The 21,827-nt window shown below is 41.0% G+C and overlaps 1 protein-coding gene across 1 annotated transcript in view; it reads right to left on the reverse strand.

The window, feature by feature from the left end:
- Positions 1-11,004, reverse strand: part of slc4a5a (solute carrier family 4 member 5a) — a 29,150-nt gene extending 18,146 nt beyond the window's left edge. Inside the window, exons 1-9 of the mRNA XM_069701512.1 lie at positions 10,947-11,004; positions 10,045-10,257; positions 8,045-8,174; positions 7,067-7,227; positions 4,080-4,238; positions 3,591-3,734; positions 1,975-2,030; positions 241-398; positions 63-150 (exon numbers count right to left, since the gene is read on the reverse strand). Coding sequence (XP_069557613.1) covers positions 63-150; positions 241-398; positions 1,975-2,030; positions 3,591-3,734; positions 4,080-4,238; positions 7,067-7,227; positions 8,045-8,174; positions 10,045-10,257; positions 10,947-11,004 — 1,167 coding nt within the window. The remainder of the gene's footprint in view (positions 1-62; positions 151-240; positions 399-1,974; positions 2,031-3,590; positions 3,735-4,079; positions 4,239-7,066; positions 7,228-8,044; positions 8,175-10,044; positions 10,258-10,946) is intronic.
- Between the last annotated feature and the right edge of the window lie 10,823 nt (positions 11,005-21,827).

A 21,827-nucleotide genomic window follows, 5' to 3' on the forward strand; every position in this document is an offset into this window, starting at 1 on the left:
TCATCATGCAAAGGAAAGCATGTCATGGAAACACCTCGAACACACGGCGACAAAACACTTACATCGTCCACCATGAGCGTTGCTATGGCTCGGCCGATCTCATTGTACGACTTGGCCTTTCCTTGGGGTCCCAGGAGAATGAAGAGGAATCTGCGGAGCGTTCAAACAATCGTGAGGCGCGATGTCGGTCGCGGAGCGACGAGGAGGCGGCGCGAACTGTCGTAGGCCAAAACGACCTACCTGGTGGGGACGGGGACCTCCGTCAGACCACCGAGCGTCGTGGCCTGGGCCAGGCGGACGAAGGCCACGAAGGGTTTGCTGAGGAAATCGACTTCGCCCACTAGGACGTTGGACGCCTCGGCATCTCGGGGGATCTTCTTCATGAATTTATTTTTCAGCTGCAGGGAAAAAAAACGGACGGGCAAAGAGAGACGACACGGTGAGACGTTTTCCTCGCAGTAGCAGATCGCAGCTTTTGGTGTTTTTTTTTTTCATCTCTTATATTTAATTAATGCGTTTTTAGAACTGAAACAACGACACAAAACAAATAATTCATCGCAAACTTATTTGGAGAAGCATTTTTGAAGCAGAAATGTCAAAACATTTGCTGTTTTGAGCTTCTCAGCAGTTACGATTTGCTGCTTTTCTTCGACGTATGTTATATTAAAGTGAAAAAACAAACACTTGGGAGTCATTTTTCACACCTTTTTTTTTTTTTAAAACAACATTTTATAGAAAAAAAACTACTCACACCCCTACAAGTGTGTTTATTGTGCCATGATTTTGCTGCTGCAGGGACCGGATCTCCCTACAGGGATCATTAATCCTCTCATCATTTGTTACGAACAGTGTTTCTAAACCTGGCAGGCGTCGGGAGGAGATAACACCCCTCGCCCCCCCCCCCCCCCCCCCCGACCCCCTTACGTGAGCATTACAAAAAAATAAATAATCCAGAAAACAAGCGAATCAGACGAAACGAAGCTGCGACTCAAACGAGCCCTGACCTGTCGGATTGCATGTAAAGGTGCGACAGGAAATTGGACCCGCGCAACAATGACACTCGATAGCCGCAGAGCCCCACCCCCACCCCCCCACCCCGTCGATAACCCGTCGCCCGAATACGCGGGCTACATGTGAGAGGCCGAGCACGCGGACAGGACAGCGAGATCCATGTTTTATTTCCCCCCCCCCGCCCCTCCCCGACCTCCCCGGTGCCAGTTCAATATCGACACGGACAATGTGGCACAAATACACACGGTGACAAGCTATCGCTTGTACCATTGTCATGTGTGACCCACTGTAGGTCTGTAAATACAATTTGAGCGTCCACTCATAAGTGGAGCAACGGGAAGAGGACGAGCAGCACTCGTCCTCCTGCCGACCGATAAAAAAAAAGCACACAGCCCCCCCGCCTCAAAAATCTTTTCAAATGTTTATTTTGTATTTTTTACGCGTCAAACCTCCCGGTGAAAGACACTTAACCCCGCCCCTCCCGCCCCCCGACCCGTCTCTTTCAAAGCCTCATTCGGGCGACAGCAACAGCGACGACGAGCTCTCACGGCGGTCCAAACACGCGGTCGCACACTTCTTCTATCGCTCGCCGTCGCCCGTCACAACGCGGGAAAAAGATTTGACGACACTCAGGGCAGGAAGCTCTTTTTTTTCCCTCCCTCTCTCTCCCCACCACGCCGAAAGCAAAACTTCAATTGAATGCGACGCCCCCTCACTGAGAACACCAGATAGGAAATCTCAGCCGTAATGGAAAGCAACAAAATGGAAAATGAATACGCACCCCCGGGGGAACTTATAAAAGACGGGAGTGCGAATTAAGCCGGTGTGTAAATAACTCCCAGAGATAAAACACACCTGCTTCTTTTCTTTCTTTTTTTTTTTTAAACATATTCGATATGAGAATTTCATGTTTATACATCCGATATGGAGAAGATAATAATGAGTCTGACAGTAATAACTCACCTGGTCGGTGCTGGGAGTGTCGGCAATATCGTTCATACTTCTGCTCTGAGCGTGACCTGGAAGATAAAACGATTACAACACTTCACATTTACGTACTTTTAGATCATTTAAGCTTTGAGAATGTTTTCATAAATTTAGTGCTATGACAGCCGCCACGAGGACGACTTTTAGGATGCTTATGATGCTCAATTAATTTCAATCAAAAGTTTATTATTATAGCACACAAATCGCAACATAAAACCAAAAGGTGAAAAAAGTATTTTGAGGAAAAATTTATGATGAAAGGTAAATTCAAAGAAGTTGAGTTGAAATAAATGGTTGGAAATATCAAAGACTTGGGACACTGAGTTGTGATTTTTTTTATATATGTATATATATAATCTATATATATATATTCTTCCCTATGAAATCATATTCATTTTTATAAGCTGTGGCAGTGATTTTGATTTAGTATGTCATTTTTTTTGTTGAGGTTGTCAAATGAGGATACGGTTGGACAAAGAGCGCAAATAAAAAGCAAAAAAAAAAGACAAAAGTGCTATTTCATTTTAACCACGCTCAGCGTGATACGTAAGGCTGATTGATCGATTTTATTCGACAATAACGAGAAGCCGATGTGCGACTCGGCAGTTAAGGAGTAAAGCTTCCAGAAGGAAACTTGAAAATCAATTTTTAAAAAAAGGCAAAAAAAAATAATGAAACGAAATGAAATTAAATTGGTCGTGCTGAATAAAAGTTACAGCAAAGATCGCCCGCTTCGTTTTAAGATGGGAGAAGCTAAGAAAAAAAATCTAAACACAACAGTTTTATCACGCTCATTTTTGCTGAGATCGAAAATCTCGGCCTGCTGAGAGCTTTTTTTTTTTTTCCAGAAGCTGTTACTCCAAATATGTCATTTCAACCCCCAAAAAAGGCGACGAAGAAGTGAGTCAGTACAAAAACTATTTTGTGTTTTAAAGTGAGAGTCCAGTCAGGTTCATATTGACCTTTAACTGATAGATGTCAGTAAATGTGACCCAACTCAACTGAGACTAACGATTTCTATATTGAAATGCAGAAACATTTAAACAAGTCCTCTTCTGATAAGCGATCAGCCTTTCGAGCTTTTTGAGGTCGCATAAGTAGGAATATACATTCATACATGACTCCAAAAAAACTGAAATATTAGCTCGCAGCCTCGTTACAGGTACGCAAAAATATGAAATAGTGAAAACCGCTGGATGCCAATTTGAGTTTTTGGCTTCTGAGATCATTTAAGTGATTTTGCGCCAAACTACACTCATGAAAATGGTCCAAATTATATTCAAGATATGGAGAGAATTAATTTTTCATTAAATCTGGCAGGGTTACAAAATTAGTGAAATACCGTGAAAAATGGATTGTGTACGTGCCCCTAAGAGATGAATCATTGTCGTGTCTGAATAAATGCATTGGTGACCAACTGCATGTTCTTTTTGTGATTTTTTGTTTTGTTTGTTTCTTTAGAAAAATACACTATAAAAAAAAGAAAGAAAGAAAATAGTCCAAATTCTAGAGATTTTATCTGTAACTTCCTTCAAAAGACAAAACCAACAACGTGTTTTTGTTTTTTTCATAATTTAAAACCTGACCCTCACGCAAACGTCCGTAGTTGGCCGCTTGCTGTTTGACTCGGATGTCTTCCGTGGATCGGTTGTAGTTGCTCACCGGCCCCAGACCCATACTCGACCCCATACCGGGCCCCGCCGGCCCCGGTCCGCCTCGGGGCGCTGCGGTCCGACCTGACGGAGGAGGGTGGAGGAGAGGGGGAGGGGGAAGCAGAAAAACAAACACACAAGGTGATGCTTTGTGATTCATGGAGCGGTGTTTGTGCCCTGCGCTGATGAGATGTGGAAATGCTACGGCGGTAATTAACTCATCAAACATTAATACGTCCCCCGCGGAGGATGTGAACCTCGTCGGGAGCTCGCTCGAAGGCGAACGGACCGATCGCTGACGAAGAAAAAACAAATTGCTCGATCTCAAAGGGTCTAACGGTACGTGTAGTATTATCGCTCGTGGAAATAACACAATATTTGGTCACAGCTGTAGCATCGGTCCCGTCGGGCGTCGTTCAGGCGGCGGACGCTCACCGGTGGAGGCGCTGGACTTCCCGATGTCGGCGAGCGAGCGGTGGATGGGCTTCTTGGTCTGGTGTCGATGCTTCCTCAGCAGCACGAAGCTGATCTTGTCTCTGAGGTCGGGAGATATCATGCCTTCTTCTATCTGTCTCTCGATGATGTCATCTGGAAAATAAAAAGACAGATAACATCAAATACAATTTTACACGTGAAATGTAGCGATACCGTGGTTTTTTTGCGGTATTATGAAGATATGAAGTCACATGTCAGATTACCATCGAAACCTTTAAGAAGCACTTTTTTTCCCCGCTGATGCTGCGTATGAGCGTCAAATTGTGTTCGTACCTGGAAACTTTTAACTGTAAATCATCATCATGTGGATTTTTTTTTCCTGGAAAACTCTCCACGGCAAAGAGGTCAATTGTTCTTGGAAAAAAAAAGTTCAAATAAAAGAACAGCGAGAGTCATTTTAGTGAACTGAGAGACTGAGAGGCTGATTGAGGGATGACTACAGTACGCGGGACACCAAAATTCACTCCATTGATCTCATGCTGGAGATCGAATGAATTCAATTATGTACAGTGAATGACTTCAGCTGCAACATTTTTATAGTAGAAAGATGACAGGTGAAGACAAAAATAAAAACTTTTCACGGTGAGCTAGTTTTAAAAAAAAAAAAAAAATTACAGAATGTGATAAAAAAAATAAACAAAAATAAATAAATAAAAACTGTCTGTTAGCCATGTTTAATTTTTTTGCTCCGGACAGCACATAAATGCATCTGAAGTCGTGTCCGCCGTATGCTTGCCGTTCAAGTTGTAAAAACACCGTTGCTAGGCAACTGCGACGTGGACGGCGTCTAGAAGCCACAGGGGCTCACAATTTAGCAAGCTAACAGGCAGGTAACGTAATGCAGGAAATACAAAGTCCCAGAGGGAAAAGATGAGGCCGTCGGGAAGATCGACATCTTCCTCTGACGTAGGCTGTTATCTAAGTTACGAAGCTCGACGTGACTAAAATTGTAATATATTAGCTTCACATCCAACGAAAAAATTAACTTCCGCGGCCTCTGCGATTTCCGGAAAACGTCAGCGGACGCGTCAAGACTCGTGACCTCGAGGCTTTTAGAAAATCTGGGGCCATTCGTGTGGACTCTTCTCGTGCACGCGATAAATACGACCGCATTTGAACGCAGCAGCACTATTGATACTTGGTGAAATGTCAATAACCATCTTTGACCAAACCAACATAAAAGGTATCAGTCGCAAACTCTCCAGTGAAGTAGTGGAAAATGGAGGTTTATACATCCAACCAAACAGGGAAACACTGTAATTGTAGTTATTGATTCTTTTCCGATTGATCATCTAATTGATTAGCTGACCGCTCCATACAGCTTCGGGTTTTTTGCCGTTTGGCGAGTAGTGAACGTCGATATGTACAGTAACAGGAGGAAACGTTGAAAGAGGTTGTCGTGCTCAGAGTCACTCATTCAAAGTTGTAAAAAAATTAGACAGTAATTTAGTTCAGACTGTGACACCCGACTGAAAACAGCTAGTGAGAAGTTGCTCGTTGAAAAGTCGGACTTATCATTCACATTTAATGAAAATAAGAAAAAAAAAAGAACTCGTCATTTTGCTTAATATGTGAAGCCGTGACAATATTTTTTTTAAGTTTGTTTTCCATTTCCCAGGCGTGCACTCAGAAACCAGGTCGTACGAAAGTATCACAGCTGTTGGTATTCAACCTCTCATTTGGTAAACTGAGGCTGACGGTGCGTTCAGAAGCAACTAGGAAGAAGGAACGTCTGAGTTTTGACGTCCGAGTGGGCGAACACACCAGAACGAATGTCAAACTAGAAACGAGCCTCTAAGAAAGATGTTTTTTTTTTTAGAAGTTGGTGAAACGTTCCTAGTTTGCTAGTTGTCTTGAATAATAACTGCAAAAAAAATGGCAGCGTAGAAATGTAGCGTAGAAATAATATTGACCTCATGAGCTCCATTTCGTCCCTGTGTTGGTTTATATGGAAGATGACACGGTAGTTTGAAATTCTTCTGTATTGAGAGCACATCTTGTTGCCTGTTTGTTTGGGAAAGTAGTACATTTCCTCCAATTGGGGATTTTTCCAATTCCCATTGTGCTCAGAGCACCAATACATAAGACTTGTGATTCATTTTAGGAGGTACAAAGTGTGTCCGGGCTCAGTAAAAAAAAAATGGTTTGGTGTTCGCTGGCGTCACTTCCAGTTTGAGCAAGTTCACTTGTTTATTTTACTTTTTGGTACTTTGTAGGGAGAAAAATATGAAGTGCGATTAAATAATTTTGTTTTAGGACAACCAGGAAAAAAAAGGCTGACTTCAAGCAACAAGATTATAGTTAACCTACTTGTTAAATCACAAGTTAAAGAGACCTGACAACACCTGACATCGTCACATCTATGCCACATCCTGGGCGTGTCAATTTAATGGGCACTCCCAGGAAACGATATAACCCCGCCCCCTTTTTGGCCTGCAGAGCCTCTTTAATTCTTCTTTAATTCCACTTCATTGTATTTGTTTAATATTTCATGTGTGTTTCATGTTTATTAAATGTCTTTATTATGACTTTAGACATCTATGTTTGTTACCTTTAAAGACAATGGGAAAACCTAAGTTTGTGGACGCATTAACTATCTAAGTTAAATCTTGTTAATCTTATTTACTTACTCGTTCAGCGATTTGTTAATGCTGACATTTGATTTGATATTTCATGTATTTATTTCATCTTTGTTTTTGAGAAAGAAATCATCCAATCATTCAGCCATCCCTCCTTTTGTTAATCCTGAACCACCACATCAGATGTTCAGTGAACCAACAACACCACCTTCACTAAAGTTATTTTACTACTTTGCAGGCGAACATTTTTACACAAAAATCGGGTTAAATATAAAACCCAACGTCGACAGTAAAGCGTAGATTCTGATTGGTCGATTTACACGATTAAGTGTGACGTCTCACCGACTATTTGAGGCAGCGAGTAGCCGTCCAGATCCAGCAGCACCGTCCCCGTCTGGAGACACGTCCTGAGTTCGAATAGGCTGTGCAGGGACAGCGTGGACACGTGGGGTTTACTCCACCTCTCGCCTCCCTCCTCCACCTTCTCCTCGAACTTCACCCACCTTGAGCAGCAAAAGAGAGACAGAAAGGTGTCACGATTTGGTTTTAAAATCAGGATTTTGTTGCCAGACTTTGTTGTAAGCAGACGATGCAGTGAAGGATTGACGGTTCGTCCATCGTCTGATTGGACAAAACCCCGCTTTTTTTTTTTTTTCTTTCTGTTGTCATAACCTCCAGGTTTTTAACTGAAAATGTCATTTCATGTGAAAACATCCAATTTTATCCAAACTATCTGACATAATCAGTTTCTGAATAATTTCAGGATGAGATTTCAGCATGAACATCATGCTTCATTTTAGCGTTTTATCTGCAATCAGCCATTTACGACACTTTGACTCAAACTAGGAAAAATATATTAATGATGGCGGCAACACATTTCATCACTTCCGTTATTATTGACAGTTAGTTGACATGATGTTACACAGATGTTTAGCAAGTCAATGAAAAATTATTATTAATCCCGCATTGGGGGAATTTTAGTCTTCACAACAATTTAAGAATACAGGTAGGAAAAAGATAAGTACACAGAAAGACAAATTTACATATACCTATGCAATAATAAGAAATAATAGAATAAAAAACCAAATTGAATTACTGTATTGCTGACAAGGCCGCCATACTTTCCTGAACGGTCTGATACTGTATGTGTTGTACCAGCGGATATAGTCAAGATTTCAGTCTTGAAGCAAAAGCAAAGCAACACTGTGTGTGTGTGTGTGTGTGTGTGTGTGTGTGTGTGTGTGTGTGTGTGTGTGTGTGTGTGTGTGTGTGTGTGTGTGTGTGTGTGTGTGTGTGATGTGTTTGAGTGCAGTCGTCCACCTGGCCGACTCCTTCCACTCCAGCTCGTCTCCTTCTTTCTGTAGAGTGTCCATCTCGGTGAAGAGCGTCGGCGTGGGCAAGTCATCTTCCTCGTTCAGGATGTAACGTAGCCTCTCGGCCGCCGGAGACACTTGACGGGATGAAGGAAGGTCTTTGACAAATTTACAGTTTTGTAATATCATTTCTTTTTTTTTTTACAGTTTTAAAAGGCTATAAAAAGGGAAAAAGTAAGCAACAAAACGACTTTTTACACACACATTTAGCATTAATTTATAAAGGTAGAAAGTTATATTGGAACTTTTGGTAATATCTATATAACAACCAGCAATTTTCAGTGAAATTTATTCGTAAGAATCAGGTTCCAATCAAATATTTTCTGGTATTTAAATGTAGGTACGGCCGTTATGAAGCCTCGAGTCACTATGATTATACTGTGTTTTAAAACACGTAGGCTGGAAAATCAAGTGCTGACTGTTCAACCTCTTTTTACTCTTTAATTACACAAGAAATAAGTTGTTTTACAATACTTTAAATATAAATTATTCCCGCTAGTTACGACTTCTTCTATATCATATAGTATCATTTTAATCCGCTGCACAGCACCTATTTAAATGTTTTATTAGTACCTGATTCATAAAATGAAATTACTGTTGTTTTTTTTTACCCAATGTTCACCTGTAAATATTTGAATTGATTAAGCAGATTAAGTGATTAAGCAGCGTTAGGCTGCTCCATACTTTCTCATTATGTACTCCTGCACCCAGTTCACACAGAACTACCTGACTATAATCATCTAACCATGAGCCTGAGGTAAATACAACCCGTTCCATTGTTGAATTATCGACGTGGGGATTTGAATTGGACTCCGTGTTCAGGAATGCTGCTGCAGGGTAATGAGGTTTCAGCCGGTCACACAGTGCCGCTAACCGACTGTATGGACTTGTACATGCGGGGAGTCGTTTAATCCACCGCAACGTCTTTTATTCCCACACAATCCAAAAACAACTGCATCGACGCGTAGGATGCAAGATGAAATGTGACGTTGAAAAACAGGTGCATAAGAGCACGCTGGTGTTTGACTGGTCTTAAAAGGGGCACTGAAGGTGTTTTGTATTTGTACGTTCAGTAAAGTTGGGGAACTTGGAAGAGAGAGATTTCAAAAAGACCCCAAAGTTCAATAAAGCAATAAGGATGTTATTCTGACTTTTAGTCCCTCAAAACGAAGCGGCAACCAACAGCGACGTCACCCGTCGGTTTGTGAACGGCCGTTATGAAGCCTCGAGTTCGGGTTTTGGCCGGCGCCATCTTTGTTAGTTCGGAGCGGTTCGGAGCAGGAAGTGACCATATTTGGACGAACTGGGGAGAATCTGACTGATCTGATTGGAAACCCGACGATACTACGTCCCGCCCACTGACAGCTGTAACCTGACTGCACCACAGGCCTGTCAATCAAACAGATACCCCTTCCCCCTCCCCCAGAAACACATCTTTTTTGAAGCTTATTTTGTAGTTAATAACGGGATTATTTTCAGATGGACCTCCAGAAAACGAATAAGAAGGAGCGACTTTAGCGAACAACACCGAGATAACTTGTGGAAAAAAATGTATTGACTTCATATTTCATGAGAGAAGTTGAATGGGAGTCTATGGAGCCGGAGGGTTTTGGGAGCCGACCTCTAGTGGCACCAGGTGGTATTGCAGCTTAAGGCACTTCCTCATCGGCCTAATTTTTCAGAGCCGGAAGCTACGTCCACTTTTATATACAATCAATGCTCAGAACAAATCAAGTCTCCAAAACATTGAATCCCACATTTCCCATCATGCAATTTAGCAGAGCGTCTTTCACGCCTTCAAATTCAAACTCCACACGCCTTAAGCTTTAGGTTAAAAATGTATCAACTAAAGGCTGCGTTGGAGGTTGATGGAGGTTGATGAGAGACAGCGTAGCCCATCAAAGCAACAGGAAGTCGTTTGAGGAAGTTCTCTCGCCACTGACTTACCCGTGCGGTTGATGTCTTGGAGACTGTGCTCGGCCGAATCCATGAGTCCCTCCTCGACGTCGATGTCTCTGTAGCGGTCCTGCTCGCTGTGTCTGCGGTCGCTGTAGCGTCTCTCCCTGTCCATCCCGGAGGCCTCTCGGTTCGACCGCCTTCGCCTGCGTTTGCGTCGATATCCTCGAGGTACGGGGACGCCGATGTAGATGGACTGATGGTCTGCGGGCAAAACACGTACGGCAAGACGGGAATTGAAGTGCAAATATAGGTCTTCGTGGTCAATTTGCCTTAATAAAACCACATTTTCTGTCTAAAACAGGCAATTTGATGACATGAATATTTGATGAACAGGAAAATACTTGAATGTTCAGGCTGAAAATGCTGGCAGATTATCTAAAGAGATCTTTCATTAACCCCTCACACTCAGAGGAGTGTTTTTCATCAACCTCTCTCACCACCTCTGACTAAATGTTGCTTCACAGCTTATGGGTGTTTATTACCAATAGCAGCGTTCTCTGTTGGCACGGTTACCAATGAAAGCAAAATGGGGCCTCATTCGGAGTCGCCGCCCGGCTCGTACAACCTCTGTTTTCCAACCGAAACCTCGATGATGCGAGTTTGATCATCTGCCGGCAATTATGACGTCGCTGTAAAACTAATTGAACACACGACTCCAGGTGGAATAACTAAACAACGGGGAGATGCAAAGCAATATAAGATGCTCATTCGCAGCCCATCAACAGCAGTCAAGATGTTACGGGAAAAAAAGAGACAAATTAGAAATGTTGGTGCGGCCAATCAACAGCCTCGAGATTAAAAGACAAAGTGGGTGTAATGACTGAATTTCCTGTTTCCATTAGCAGAGGGCCAGTCTGTAAAAGGTCTACCGATAGATATGACACACTCACCCTCCTCGTCCTCGTAGCGAAGGTGAGAGACGCCCATCCCTCGGTCTCCATGGTCCATCCTGCTAAAGAAGAAGGGGAGACCGTTTTGGGACATTTTTGTGTTACATTAAAGTGTGCATGTGTGGTTTTTAAAAAAAAAAATATACGTGCATGTTGCAACGCAGTATCGCAGTAAAACGTGAAATAGACACGTCGAGGCACTACAGAAAAAAAAAACGTGGTATAGACACGCTTTGGGCTGTCTAGGCGTGAAAGCTACACGTTTTTTGTCTCTGGAAGACGAAAACGAAACCTACTGCAATACGTAGAGCCATTTGATTTACAGGATATTAAACTTATAGCTAAAACACGCGACATTTACGTGCGTGTATGTTTCACACTTTCAAAACGTGTAACTGTCACGCCGAGGCAGGCCAAAGCGTGGTTATTTCACATTTTGCCATGATACTGGGTTGGCGTACATGTTCGCCCCTGATGTGTCCTTTCTTCTGCAATAGTACATATACATGTCACCTCTGTACATACAAACATACATACGTGTGTGTGTGTGTGTGTGTGTGTGTGTGTGTGTGTGTGTGTGTGTGTGTGTGTGTGTGTGTGTGTGTGTGTGTGTGTGTGTGTGTGTGTGTGTGTGTGTGTGTGTGTGTGCGTGTGTGTGTGCTCTATATATGGAATCTAAAGCCTCCAGCAGCAGCATCCACCAGCTCTTGTTCACGGACCTGCATGCGAGGTTGAAGCACAGATCGATTTGGAAAAATAATTAACAGGGTGACAATCGATGGAAATGTGCATAATTAAAACAAACGCGGGGTTAACGTATCGCACGTGGCACCGATTCACACACCGACGGCCACCGGGACCATTTAAGGCCACCCTGCTCCTACTGGTGGGGGTGGGGGTGGGGGTGGTTACAGCGAGGATACGGTTTACATTCACTGTATTATTTCCTGAACTGTGGTTAAAGGATTCGTGCAACTTGAACTTGAAACGTCAATGATACAAATATGTCCGCAAAATGCGGAGCTTTTCAGTTCCTGCATTAACGTGTGTTTCAGGAAAACTGATAAAAAAAAAATATTTTAAAACAGACGTGGTTCAGTTCAGAGCGGCAGCCTGACAAATGTAAGGCTGGAATCGATCAATACGTTTTTTTTGCCCGCCGGGGGAAGAGAACTTTAAAACAAGCATACAGACACGAGCCGGTTGTATCACAACCTGAAAATATAAATGATTTAGGTTTGTCTAACTTTGTCTGCCTGCTGAAATGAGACTGAACCGAACCAGCAGATGTAAAACAAATAATGCACCTTTAAAATCGAAACGACAACAAATAGCCGACAACAAAACTACACAAAAAAAGCGATGAAGATTTGACAATAACTGTCCAAAGCAAAAGGGAATAATCCGTCCTGATCTGCGACTGAACCAACAACCAACATCTGCCAGTAGAGAACAAATATATACATAAAAAGACGTGTTCTGACACTCACAATTAAGATAAACTGAACCTCTAGGCCAGCAAAGCAAAGCTCTGTTTTCTGGATTTTGGATGGAATTAAATGATAAAAAAAAAAAAAGGAGTCCAGTGTTTGAAATCATTGCAATTAAATCAGCTCTGTCTTTGTTTCCGTTTCATCTGTTTTGAAAAAACCAAGGCAGCTCATTTCCAGTAAATTAGTAAAGTACTCTTTCAGATGTTGTATTTGAAAAGAGTTTTTGTCTGTTTGTTTTTTTTGGTTTTCTTTAATAATCACAACAGAGTCTGTTTTGTTATTTCCCATCACGTCTGCTTTCTAAGTCCAAAGCAGTGTTTTTTTGTTGTTTTTAATTTCCTTTTGACTTGCCGCTTGGTGCATAATTGTTCAATTTGACATGACACCCTTGAAGACCATCGCCCCCGGAGGGACGAGAGGTGTAGAGTGTCTGGTGGAGGGTTGACTTTAGCCCAGCAGAGCCCTGCTTGAGCTACTGCTGTGAATGTTTATGGCGCTGGCTTCCTGCCTTCTGTAATTAGCGCTGTCACATCAGTGTCCTTCACACCCAGTGGGCAGCTGGAGCTGCAGCCGTGGGAGGGCCCGCCTCACGAGCCGATCGATGGGCTCGCCCTGCCTCCCGACCACCCCATAGAGAGACACGACACACACACACACACACACACACACACACACACACACACACACACACACACACACACACACACACACACACACACACTTGTACATAAACATGCATACGGGATTGGTGCGCTCATGTGCCTGCAAATGTACAGAAGTCACAGGAGGCCAAATGCGTGATATCGTGCCCTGGCGAAAAAAAACAAAAAGAAAAAAAAACCTCCCTCGCTGTAAAAGTGAGTTAGAAAACATTTGAGTTTTAACGTGATCATTTCAGCTTCAACTGAAGACAATTCAGAAAAATTAAACATGCATGAAAAAAAATTAAGTGATGTCAGACTACTTTTAAGGAAACGGGTAATTTAAGTGATTTAATTCTGACACAACTAATAACTTTTAGCTTTTTTTTTTTTTTTTTTTTTTAAACATCAAGCAGAGTAAACTCATGCTGTAGACACGCACACACACACACACACACACACACACGCACACACACACACACACACAGCCCAATCCCTCAAACGTTTGAGGTATTGCGCAGCTAGTTAAAACTTTAAGTGTTTTTTTCTGATATACGTGCAGATATTAAATTGTGTGTGTGTGTGTGTGTGTGTGTGTGTGTGTGTGTGTGTGTGTGTGTGTGTGTGTGTGTGTGTGTGTGTGTGTGTGTGACCAGACTTATTAGGATAAGTGGGGCTTATTTGCGCCTCACTGACTTTAAAGAGATTGCTTCACGTCCCATCAGCTTCTCACAAAGTTTTTTCAAAACCTTGTTCAATCAACTTTATTTTTTTCGCCCCCCCCAAAGATGAGATGGTGTCACATGAAAACTGTTTACTTGGCTGTGTTTTGCAGAATCAAAGCAAGAAGCGTTTTTTTTTTTAAGGGACGTTGATCACATGCTACTGTATGTTATTTTTTTTAATAAGAACAAAGTTACAGCCTCACATTTGATCTACAGATTTTAAATTCAAAACTATGACACCCTCTTTGATTTAAAGACGAAACAGGTGTGTGCGGAGCTCCACCCCTGCTGCGACTCAGGATATTAGACATTTAGATTTTTGAGGTCGCAGTCCTCTGAACTTCCTGCATACTTTGGCTGCTTTGATTTACATATTCCAGGCTTAAACCCGAGCATCTAAACGGCACCTCTGACTCGACAAGCTAAGAATATCAAAGCGTAAGACGGGAATGAGACAGCCTTACCTGGATTAGTTGCGAGCTGGAACGACAGAAAGGAGAAAAGGCCTTCGCTGCTCGCAGGGTCGCATCAGTGCAAACATGCCAGTGGATCTGCGACAAACTATCGAATGGGACAAACTCGGCGACGAGGAAAGCTCCTTTTCTATTCGTCTCTGTCTGTATGGCTGACTGACTGGCTGGCTGGCTGACTGACTGACTGGCTCTCGCTCGGTGACTCTCGATCACGATTGGGTCAATAACGGGCAAACTAGGACTCGGCTAGAGAGGCAGGAAGTTGTTTCCATAATATGGTGAACACCCAAATCACTGATAGAAAATCTCTAAATATAGCGCACCAGCTGGTCAATTTTGTATAGCATTGTGGAAAAAGTGATAAAGGAAGTTGCAGGATGCAGCTGGAGATAAAAAATTAAAAAATTAAAAAAAACATATACAGGATGGATTTAGAGGTGGAGAAAAGGATTACAGACCTTATCTGGACAGTAAAGATTGTGTTTTAATCCAGCTTTTACATCAGATATTTTTATTGACTGTATAGCTGGATGTTAACAAAGTATTTGATGACAACATTCACGTTTAAAGTATGAAAAAAAAAGGCAGACTGAAAATCAGGCCAAACAGACCAGACCGCTAATTTTGTAGTCTAATCCTATATGTTGATGTGAAAGGTACCAGAGTAGTTTTAAATTTCAGCCACTATGTTCATCGAGGAGGAAAGTTATCCGGGTTACAAAATACTGAAATAAAAATCTGAATATTAAGGTTTTTTTTTTAAGCTATGCTACGGTAACAAAAACATCCAAAAGCAAAAACACATGCACGCAACGATACGCACAAAACAATTCAACAAATGACTTTTTAAAAGGAGGATGTCTCTGGTGAGCTTCATATTCAAGCATCAAACATATCAAAAGCTGCACTCACAATGTACAGAACGTTTTAGTCGTTGGTATACCGTCGACTTTTTCTTCTCTTCTCACAAGCTGCCGCTGTTTTAATCCAGTTCTGCCCGCTCGCTGAGAATTGCATGCAGCTCGCAGGACAGCGCACAGCTTAAAGAGGAAAGAGGAGAAACTTGTAATGATTAGGCAGGGATACTGTTCAGGTTCATCGATGATTATAAATGATGGTCTGTAGTTTTAGAACATTTGGAGTCCTCTATGTTTAGCAGTTCCTCCATAATGCTGGACTGCCCCAATGTTTTTTTGCCAATGTGTTTTTAGGCATAATTTTTTTTAAATATCGAGACTAAAATTAGTTTTTTAATGCAGACAAATAAATGTGGGATGTCAAAGTTGATCATATAAAGTATGTCCTGATAAAACCATTTAATTCCCTTCAAACTTTGATTTGAAGTGTCATTACAGTGTTACGGGGATGAATGCATTATTTGGCAGAACCGATTGTTGCTGCCGACTAATGCTTCTCGTATTTTCAGGCTGCATCGTTACGAAATGTAAGAAAAAAAGCATTGTTGTGTTGATAAAACCATTGGATTCACACATGTCCAGAAAGAAAGGGAACAGTGTGGATGCATTATTCAGCAGAGGAGTATCTATTTACGTACATGCAATTCTCAGCCAGCTGGCAAAACTCGGCATAAAACCTGCAACCTTTTCTGCCCTCTCCATTTCAGGTTATCTGGGTTTATCAAAATGACAATAAATAAAACTGCATTACCCAGGGGGCACCAAGAGGCACTCTCCTGTTCCCCCTTTCACTTCCATGCTTTTCTCTGCCGGCTGCTCGTCCAAGTGACATTTTATGTATTATATGTTTTACATTTAATGTTTTTATACAACCATTTATAGTCTATTGTAAAGTAACATTGACAAAAGTTCCCTTAATTTGCATTGCCCTAAAAAAAAAAAAAAAGTGTCATCATACAATGATATTAATAAACAATGATAAACTTTATTTCTATAGCAACTTTCATACAAGAAATGCATCTCAAAGTGCTTTACGGCAAGAAAATGACATGCAGTGTTTCACGTAAAAACAGATATAAATGAACATTAAAAAAAATATAGAAAAGAAATGAGATGCATAAGAACAGATCAAATGTATAAAATTAAACACACATACAGATCCATACGTTTTATATGTTGGCCTGACGTTTCCCAGGTTGCCACATCGCCAATAAAAGACCATCTAAAAGCATGAAAAGACGATTTCGACCTAAATCTTCACCACAGCCTGATTCAAACATCGTGGGCACAGCCGCTACCTGCGTCGGCCGGAAGTCGCCAGTGGTTTGTTGTGAGAAAAGAAAGTTGCTTCTAACTTTCTCTCTGAGACATAATTTTACATGTAAATCTAGCCGAAATCACAGCACAGCTGTTGTCTTTAAATGACGTGGACGGTGATTGTTTAAGACGACGTCGCGGTTATAAAATGATCAATTAAGCAGTGCACAGCAGCAGCTTGGAAATGGCTTAAAAGTGACGTGCTCGTTAATATAGCGTTTTAACGGGTCGCGTTTTAGTCCCTATTTTATGTTGGTCCCGTTGTCTGACAACGGAAACAGAAAAATATGTTCGTGAGAACAACTTTACCTGTAATTCGGCTGAATAAAATTAAAGTATATGTCAGCACAAAAAGTAGGAGAGAAGCAACCAGATGTAAAGGACTTGCACTGTAGGTAAAATGCAACCATACAAACCGCCCCACTTCAATCCCTTGAAAAAAACGGCCAAATTTTAGATTGAAAAATATTGGTCAGCAATGCAGTAAACTTACAATAACGTTGACTCTACAATGACACAGCACAGTTTTGAAAGTCAAAAACAGCAAAGAGCCTGCAGATGTAACACCTGCAATTCAGTTTCACCTGAACTTATTAATTAAGAGAAACATTGTTGATTGTCCTCCCAAAAAAATGTCTAACCCTTGTTAAATTTATATTAAATATTCAATGATAAAATACAAACCTCATTGTGGCTGTCTCTCTGGAGGGCACAGAAAAAAACAAAAACGTCTGTTGGCCGCCACTTCCTTAAAGTTTCAAATTAAAAGCCCTCATTTCAAATAAAAAGCTTCCTTTGGTCCAGTTGAGATTTTGGCTAAAATGGTTGTCTCCTTGATTAAAAGTACGTTTTGAACATCTGCAATATCTCCCAGTTCTTTCCTGTAGATTCAGAGTGGAATACTTTATGATGATATTATGTTAATGAGAGGGAACTCCCACTGATTTTAAGGTGCATACACAACTGCACCTACGACATTGCAGCAAAGTGAAAGTTGTGCCTTGATGCCTGAAGTCCAAGAGGTCCATAAATTCATTCCTGTTATGATACCACTGGCCACCAGGTTGAGGTCACATGTTCCTATTCTTATTTTCATAATGCTCTATATTACCCTTATTCAATAAAAAAAAATATATTTCCAGAGGAAGTAACTCTGCTGTTGCCTTTTACTGGGAGCCACAATGTCTGATGGTTACTGTTCATAATAATAATAGAGGCCAGAGAATAAATATAGCTGAATTTCTCCATGCACATGGATTGGCTGACATCATTTTAAGCCTCACTGCTTGTGTTTTAAGATGTAGTTTATTAAACCAAAGAAACCTGCAAGGAGCCGCGTACTATTTTGGTTAACCTACGTTCTTTACTTCCTTTATGTTTTTCTACTCATTAACCGAATTTTATTTCGTAGCTCTTAGTAAAGATATTTCAATGATGTAAATGATGCTGTGGAAATTAGCTTTCCAGTCACGTTCTGAAAGGATTTCTGCAGAGGGGATTAAACTGTCACCCTTGACTCATCCACACGGTCCACTTAACGGCAGTTAAATGGGAAGCCATTGAGCTTTAGCATTGTCCCACAACACCATCCATCAACCCTGAAGTTGTAGAAACACAAAGCACAAAGGGAAAAAAAAAAAAATCACTTTTTTTTTTTACTCTTTTTACATTGAGAATATAAAGTAGCAGAGGTTTCCGTGTAATCTGCATTTACACTTGGCTGGGCTTCACTGCCATGCTCATGGGTCTCGTGAAATCTTGCTTAAAATGTCATAGAGCTAAAGCACACACCTGTCAAAGTTATGGTTTGGGTCAGAGCTCAAATGCAAACTTTGGAACTATTTTACAATCATAGACTGTACATAAAAGTCAACTGAAAAGTGGGGCCAGTGCGAAAACTGCCATAAAGTGCAATACCACCGAGGACCACTAGGGGTTAGCTCCGAAAAGGCTCTGGCTCCATAGACTCCCATTCAACTTTTCTCATGAAAATTTGGTGTCGTTCACAAAAGTCACTTCTGCTTATTAGCTTTCTGGCGGTCCATCTGAAAATAATCTCGTCATTAATTCAGATATTAGGCCTCAAAAAGTGGTATGTTTGGGGGGAAGGGGAAAGGGGGGTGTCTGTTTGAAGGACAGGCCTGTGGTGAAGTCTTGACTACTACAACCACTAGAGGGCTCTTTCCCTTGATATGACACACTGCACGTCGCTCTGGAGCACAAGTTTATTCACGTGGCACATTTAAACACAACAAAAGTGAAACAAAGTGCTGCAAAGCGTCAGAAAGAACAAAAAGAAGATCATATAGACGTGGAAATAATGACGCAGTTAAAAACAATTTCCGCAACAAACAATTGAACACTGAAGAAATGAAGAACAATATTAAGCAAAAACAACAATACTAAAAATCGAGCTAAAATTGGGCCTGATCGGGAAATGCCAGTGAGAAAAAGTATGTTTTTAAAGTGATCTCGACTGATCCTGTCCAACATGAGCACTAGAGGTTGCTAAGGGGAAATTCAAAAGTTAAAAAAATGACAGTATTCATACATTGTTATATCATCTTTAACTCAGAGCAACAAGTCACATTCTTCCATATATGTTGTCAAACCGGCTCCTGTGAGGAAATAAATCACTATATAATGGAGGTATCGACCGTGGGACACGATGAGGGAAAAGTAGCTATGCTTGAGCAGCAAATCACAGCAATCCATCAACAAAATAAAGGATGAAATCTGCCGCGCTCGGAGGACAAACGATTTCTAGTTTTCAAGGTGACAGCGTCCCAAAAAAAAACCCAAAAAAACCTCTCGACTCTCAACAGTAAATCGATTATATAAGCTAATAAAAGTAGTCTGTTCAAACCTAATGAAGCGAGACTGCAGATGGGAAGATGAAGAGCAGTGAATGTAGGTTAGGTAGGATGATGAGGCATCCAGACTATCCAGAGGGAGAAATCTATATCGTTGATACTCCGAGGTAGAAGCTTATGGTATTGAATCTGTCGGAGCGCTTAGTGTGAAATTGACTGCAGATTGGTTCGGTCCAGCTTTCTATCAAAGGCTGCACACACGGAGGGGGGGGGGGGGTCCCGGTAATGTTAGGTGGTGTGAATCGGCGTTACCTGTTGGTGACGTTGGTTCTTAGCACGAGAAGAAAAATGACGGCAGGAACATCATAATTTTTTTGCATAAATAAGGAGATTAGGGAGAATCTATATAAAACACTTTATTAATGAGTTCAATGATTGTTCCCACCGTCTGACCCCTGGCGGCCAATGGGAGGCATTGCAGTGTTTATAAAAACAGCGGTGGAAAGTAACTAAGTACATTTACCTTAAGCGGACACAGTGAGTGACGCTTACGCTGCTGTTTTCAGTTTTCTTTTACTTTTACTGGTTCGCAGGAGAGTGTGTCACACGTGACGCGACGCGTGAAGTTTATGCAACATTAAATGTAAATCCTGAAATGTTTCCTGAAGAATGTATTGTAATTATTTCACTTGCTGCATGTATTTAACATGTTAAATATTCTTGCCGTCCATATTGCCTTGAAAAAGTTCAAAATCCGGTCAAAACGTATGCGGTAAAATCATTGTGTATGTTTTATTCAAAATGTAAGATGATGAAAAAAGTTACAAATATTTGTTTTAGATTTGATTGTGAAAATATACTTGAAATGGTGCCTTTTCAACATATATATAAAAACATATATACATATAGCAGTTTGAATTAGCTCCACCTCAATCATCTGTAAAAAATAAAGTGCACCTTGTGATAATGCGTTAATAAAAAAAATTATAATTACGATTCAATAAAATGTAATAACAGTCGAACTTTGACTTTTAACTCTTTTAATACATTTTGTTGATGATACTTTCACTGAAGTAAAATTGTAAATACAAATTTTATATCAGTATTACTTGAATCTGCAATAACAAGATTTATTTTTATTATTATTATAATTTCTGGCCATTTGGGGGCAGCAAAAACAAGTTGTTGACACGTCATTGACACGTCATCTCTTTTATGTTGGTGTGCTGATATTAAGCAATCAGATGCTTGTTCATACATCCAGCAGTTGCACGGCAACTTTAATTTGAAGTCGTGTGAATACAAGTCCAACATTTTTAGTGTCTTTTAGCTCTTTTTTTGGGTCTCTACCAACTCCTGACAGACGGTGAGTCGAATGTGACCGCAAAGCTTAAAATAGTTACATGTAGATATCATAAAAAAAGGGTTTTTATTGTCAGTAGTAGCAGAAATTCAGATTTTTTTTTTTTTTGTATTTATTTTTTATGAACTTCATTTGATCTACTTAAAAAAAAAAAAATAGTCTACACGTTCACGTCTAAATGATGACTATGGGATGTGATGTTATAATAAAAAAAAAACAAATGATTTCATTTAAAGTTCCCCAGCTTCCTTCATCACAGCAGGTTGTTGACGATACGTCCTGCTGGGCGCTACACCGACTGCTCGCCGCGTAATTTCAGCAATTTTCCAGGAATCCTTGAGTTAAATATATCATTATCTGAGCGACGAGTGTTATCGACACCGAGCCAGTTCCCAGAAATGAATCACGACGACACCGTATGAGTGCGTGTTTGTCTCTCCTGGTCGCAACAAGAAGCCGGGGGTGGGTGGTGGGAGGACTACACACATTTGGTTTTTTGTTGTTATTTTTTTTTATCACTCACTCGCTGGATTTGCTGTAATTAGATTTTCACTTTGTTTCTTGCGAGTAAGATGTGAGTACGTGTGCTAAATATAATGCAATAGCTGGATAGCTTAGCACAAAAATGTGTGAAAAAAAAGAAAAAAAGAAGTACGCCGGAAAGAGATTTAGTACGTCCCGATACGTAGTATGTTAAATGTAGTATACCACCAAGTACCAGGATGTCCTAACTTCATCCGGTCGTACTCTGCGTCACGTCGACTGAGCCGCCGAGACAGTTGGTGGCGCTGTAATGCCCCGCCCACAAAACAAAGAAGAAGAAGAAGAAGAGGCATTAAAAGGAAGCGCTCTCGTTCGAAATCGCATCCTTTTCTTTTTACTTTTACTACGTACTGCAGCTACTCTTAAAAAGTATCTACTGTTGCGTGTAGTATGTGTTCAATTGTGACCGGATGCAGTAGAACATCCTGGTACTTTTGGCATCCTACGTTTAACATACTGAATCTTTTTCTGGCGTACTAAATAGTTCGGTAGTTTGGATACTGGAACGCAGGGAAATTCTTTTTTTAAAAATTCAAACATTGCGCTACAGGTTGCGACGGAAATGACCGAGAGGGTCAAAGTTTAAGGTGCATTAT

The sequence above is a fragment of the Brachyistius frenatus genome, unplaced genomic scaffold, assembly GCF_029030835.1.
Source record: "Brachyistius frenatus isolate BFR_SWC_R1_liver_20210118 unplaced genomic scaffold, ASM2903083v1 Contig_37, whole genome shotgun sequence".
Lineage (NCBI taxonomy): Eukaryota > Metazoa > Chordata > Actinopteri > Embiotocidae > Brachyistius > Brachyistius frenatus.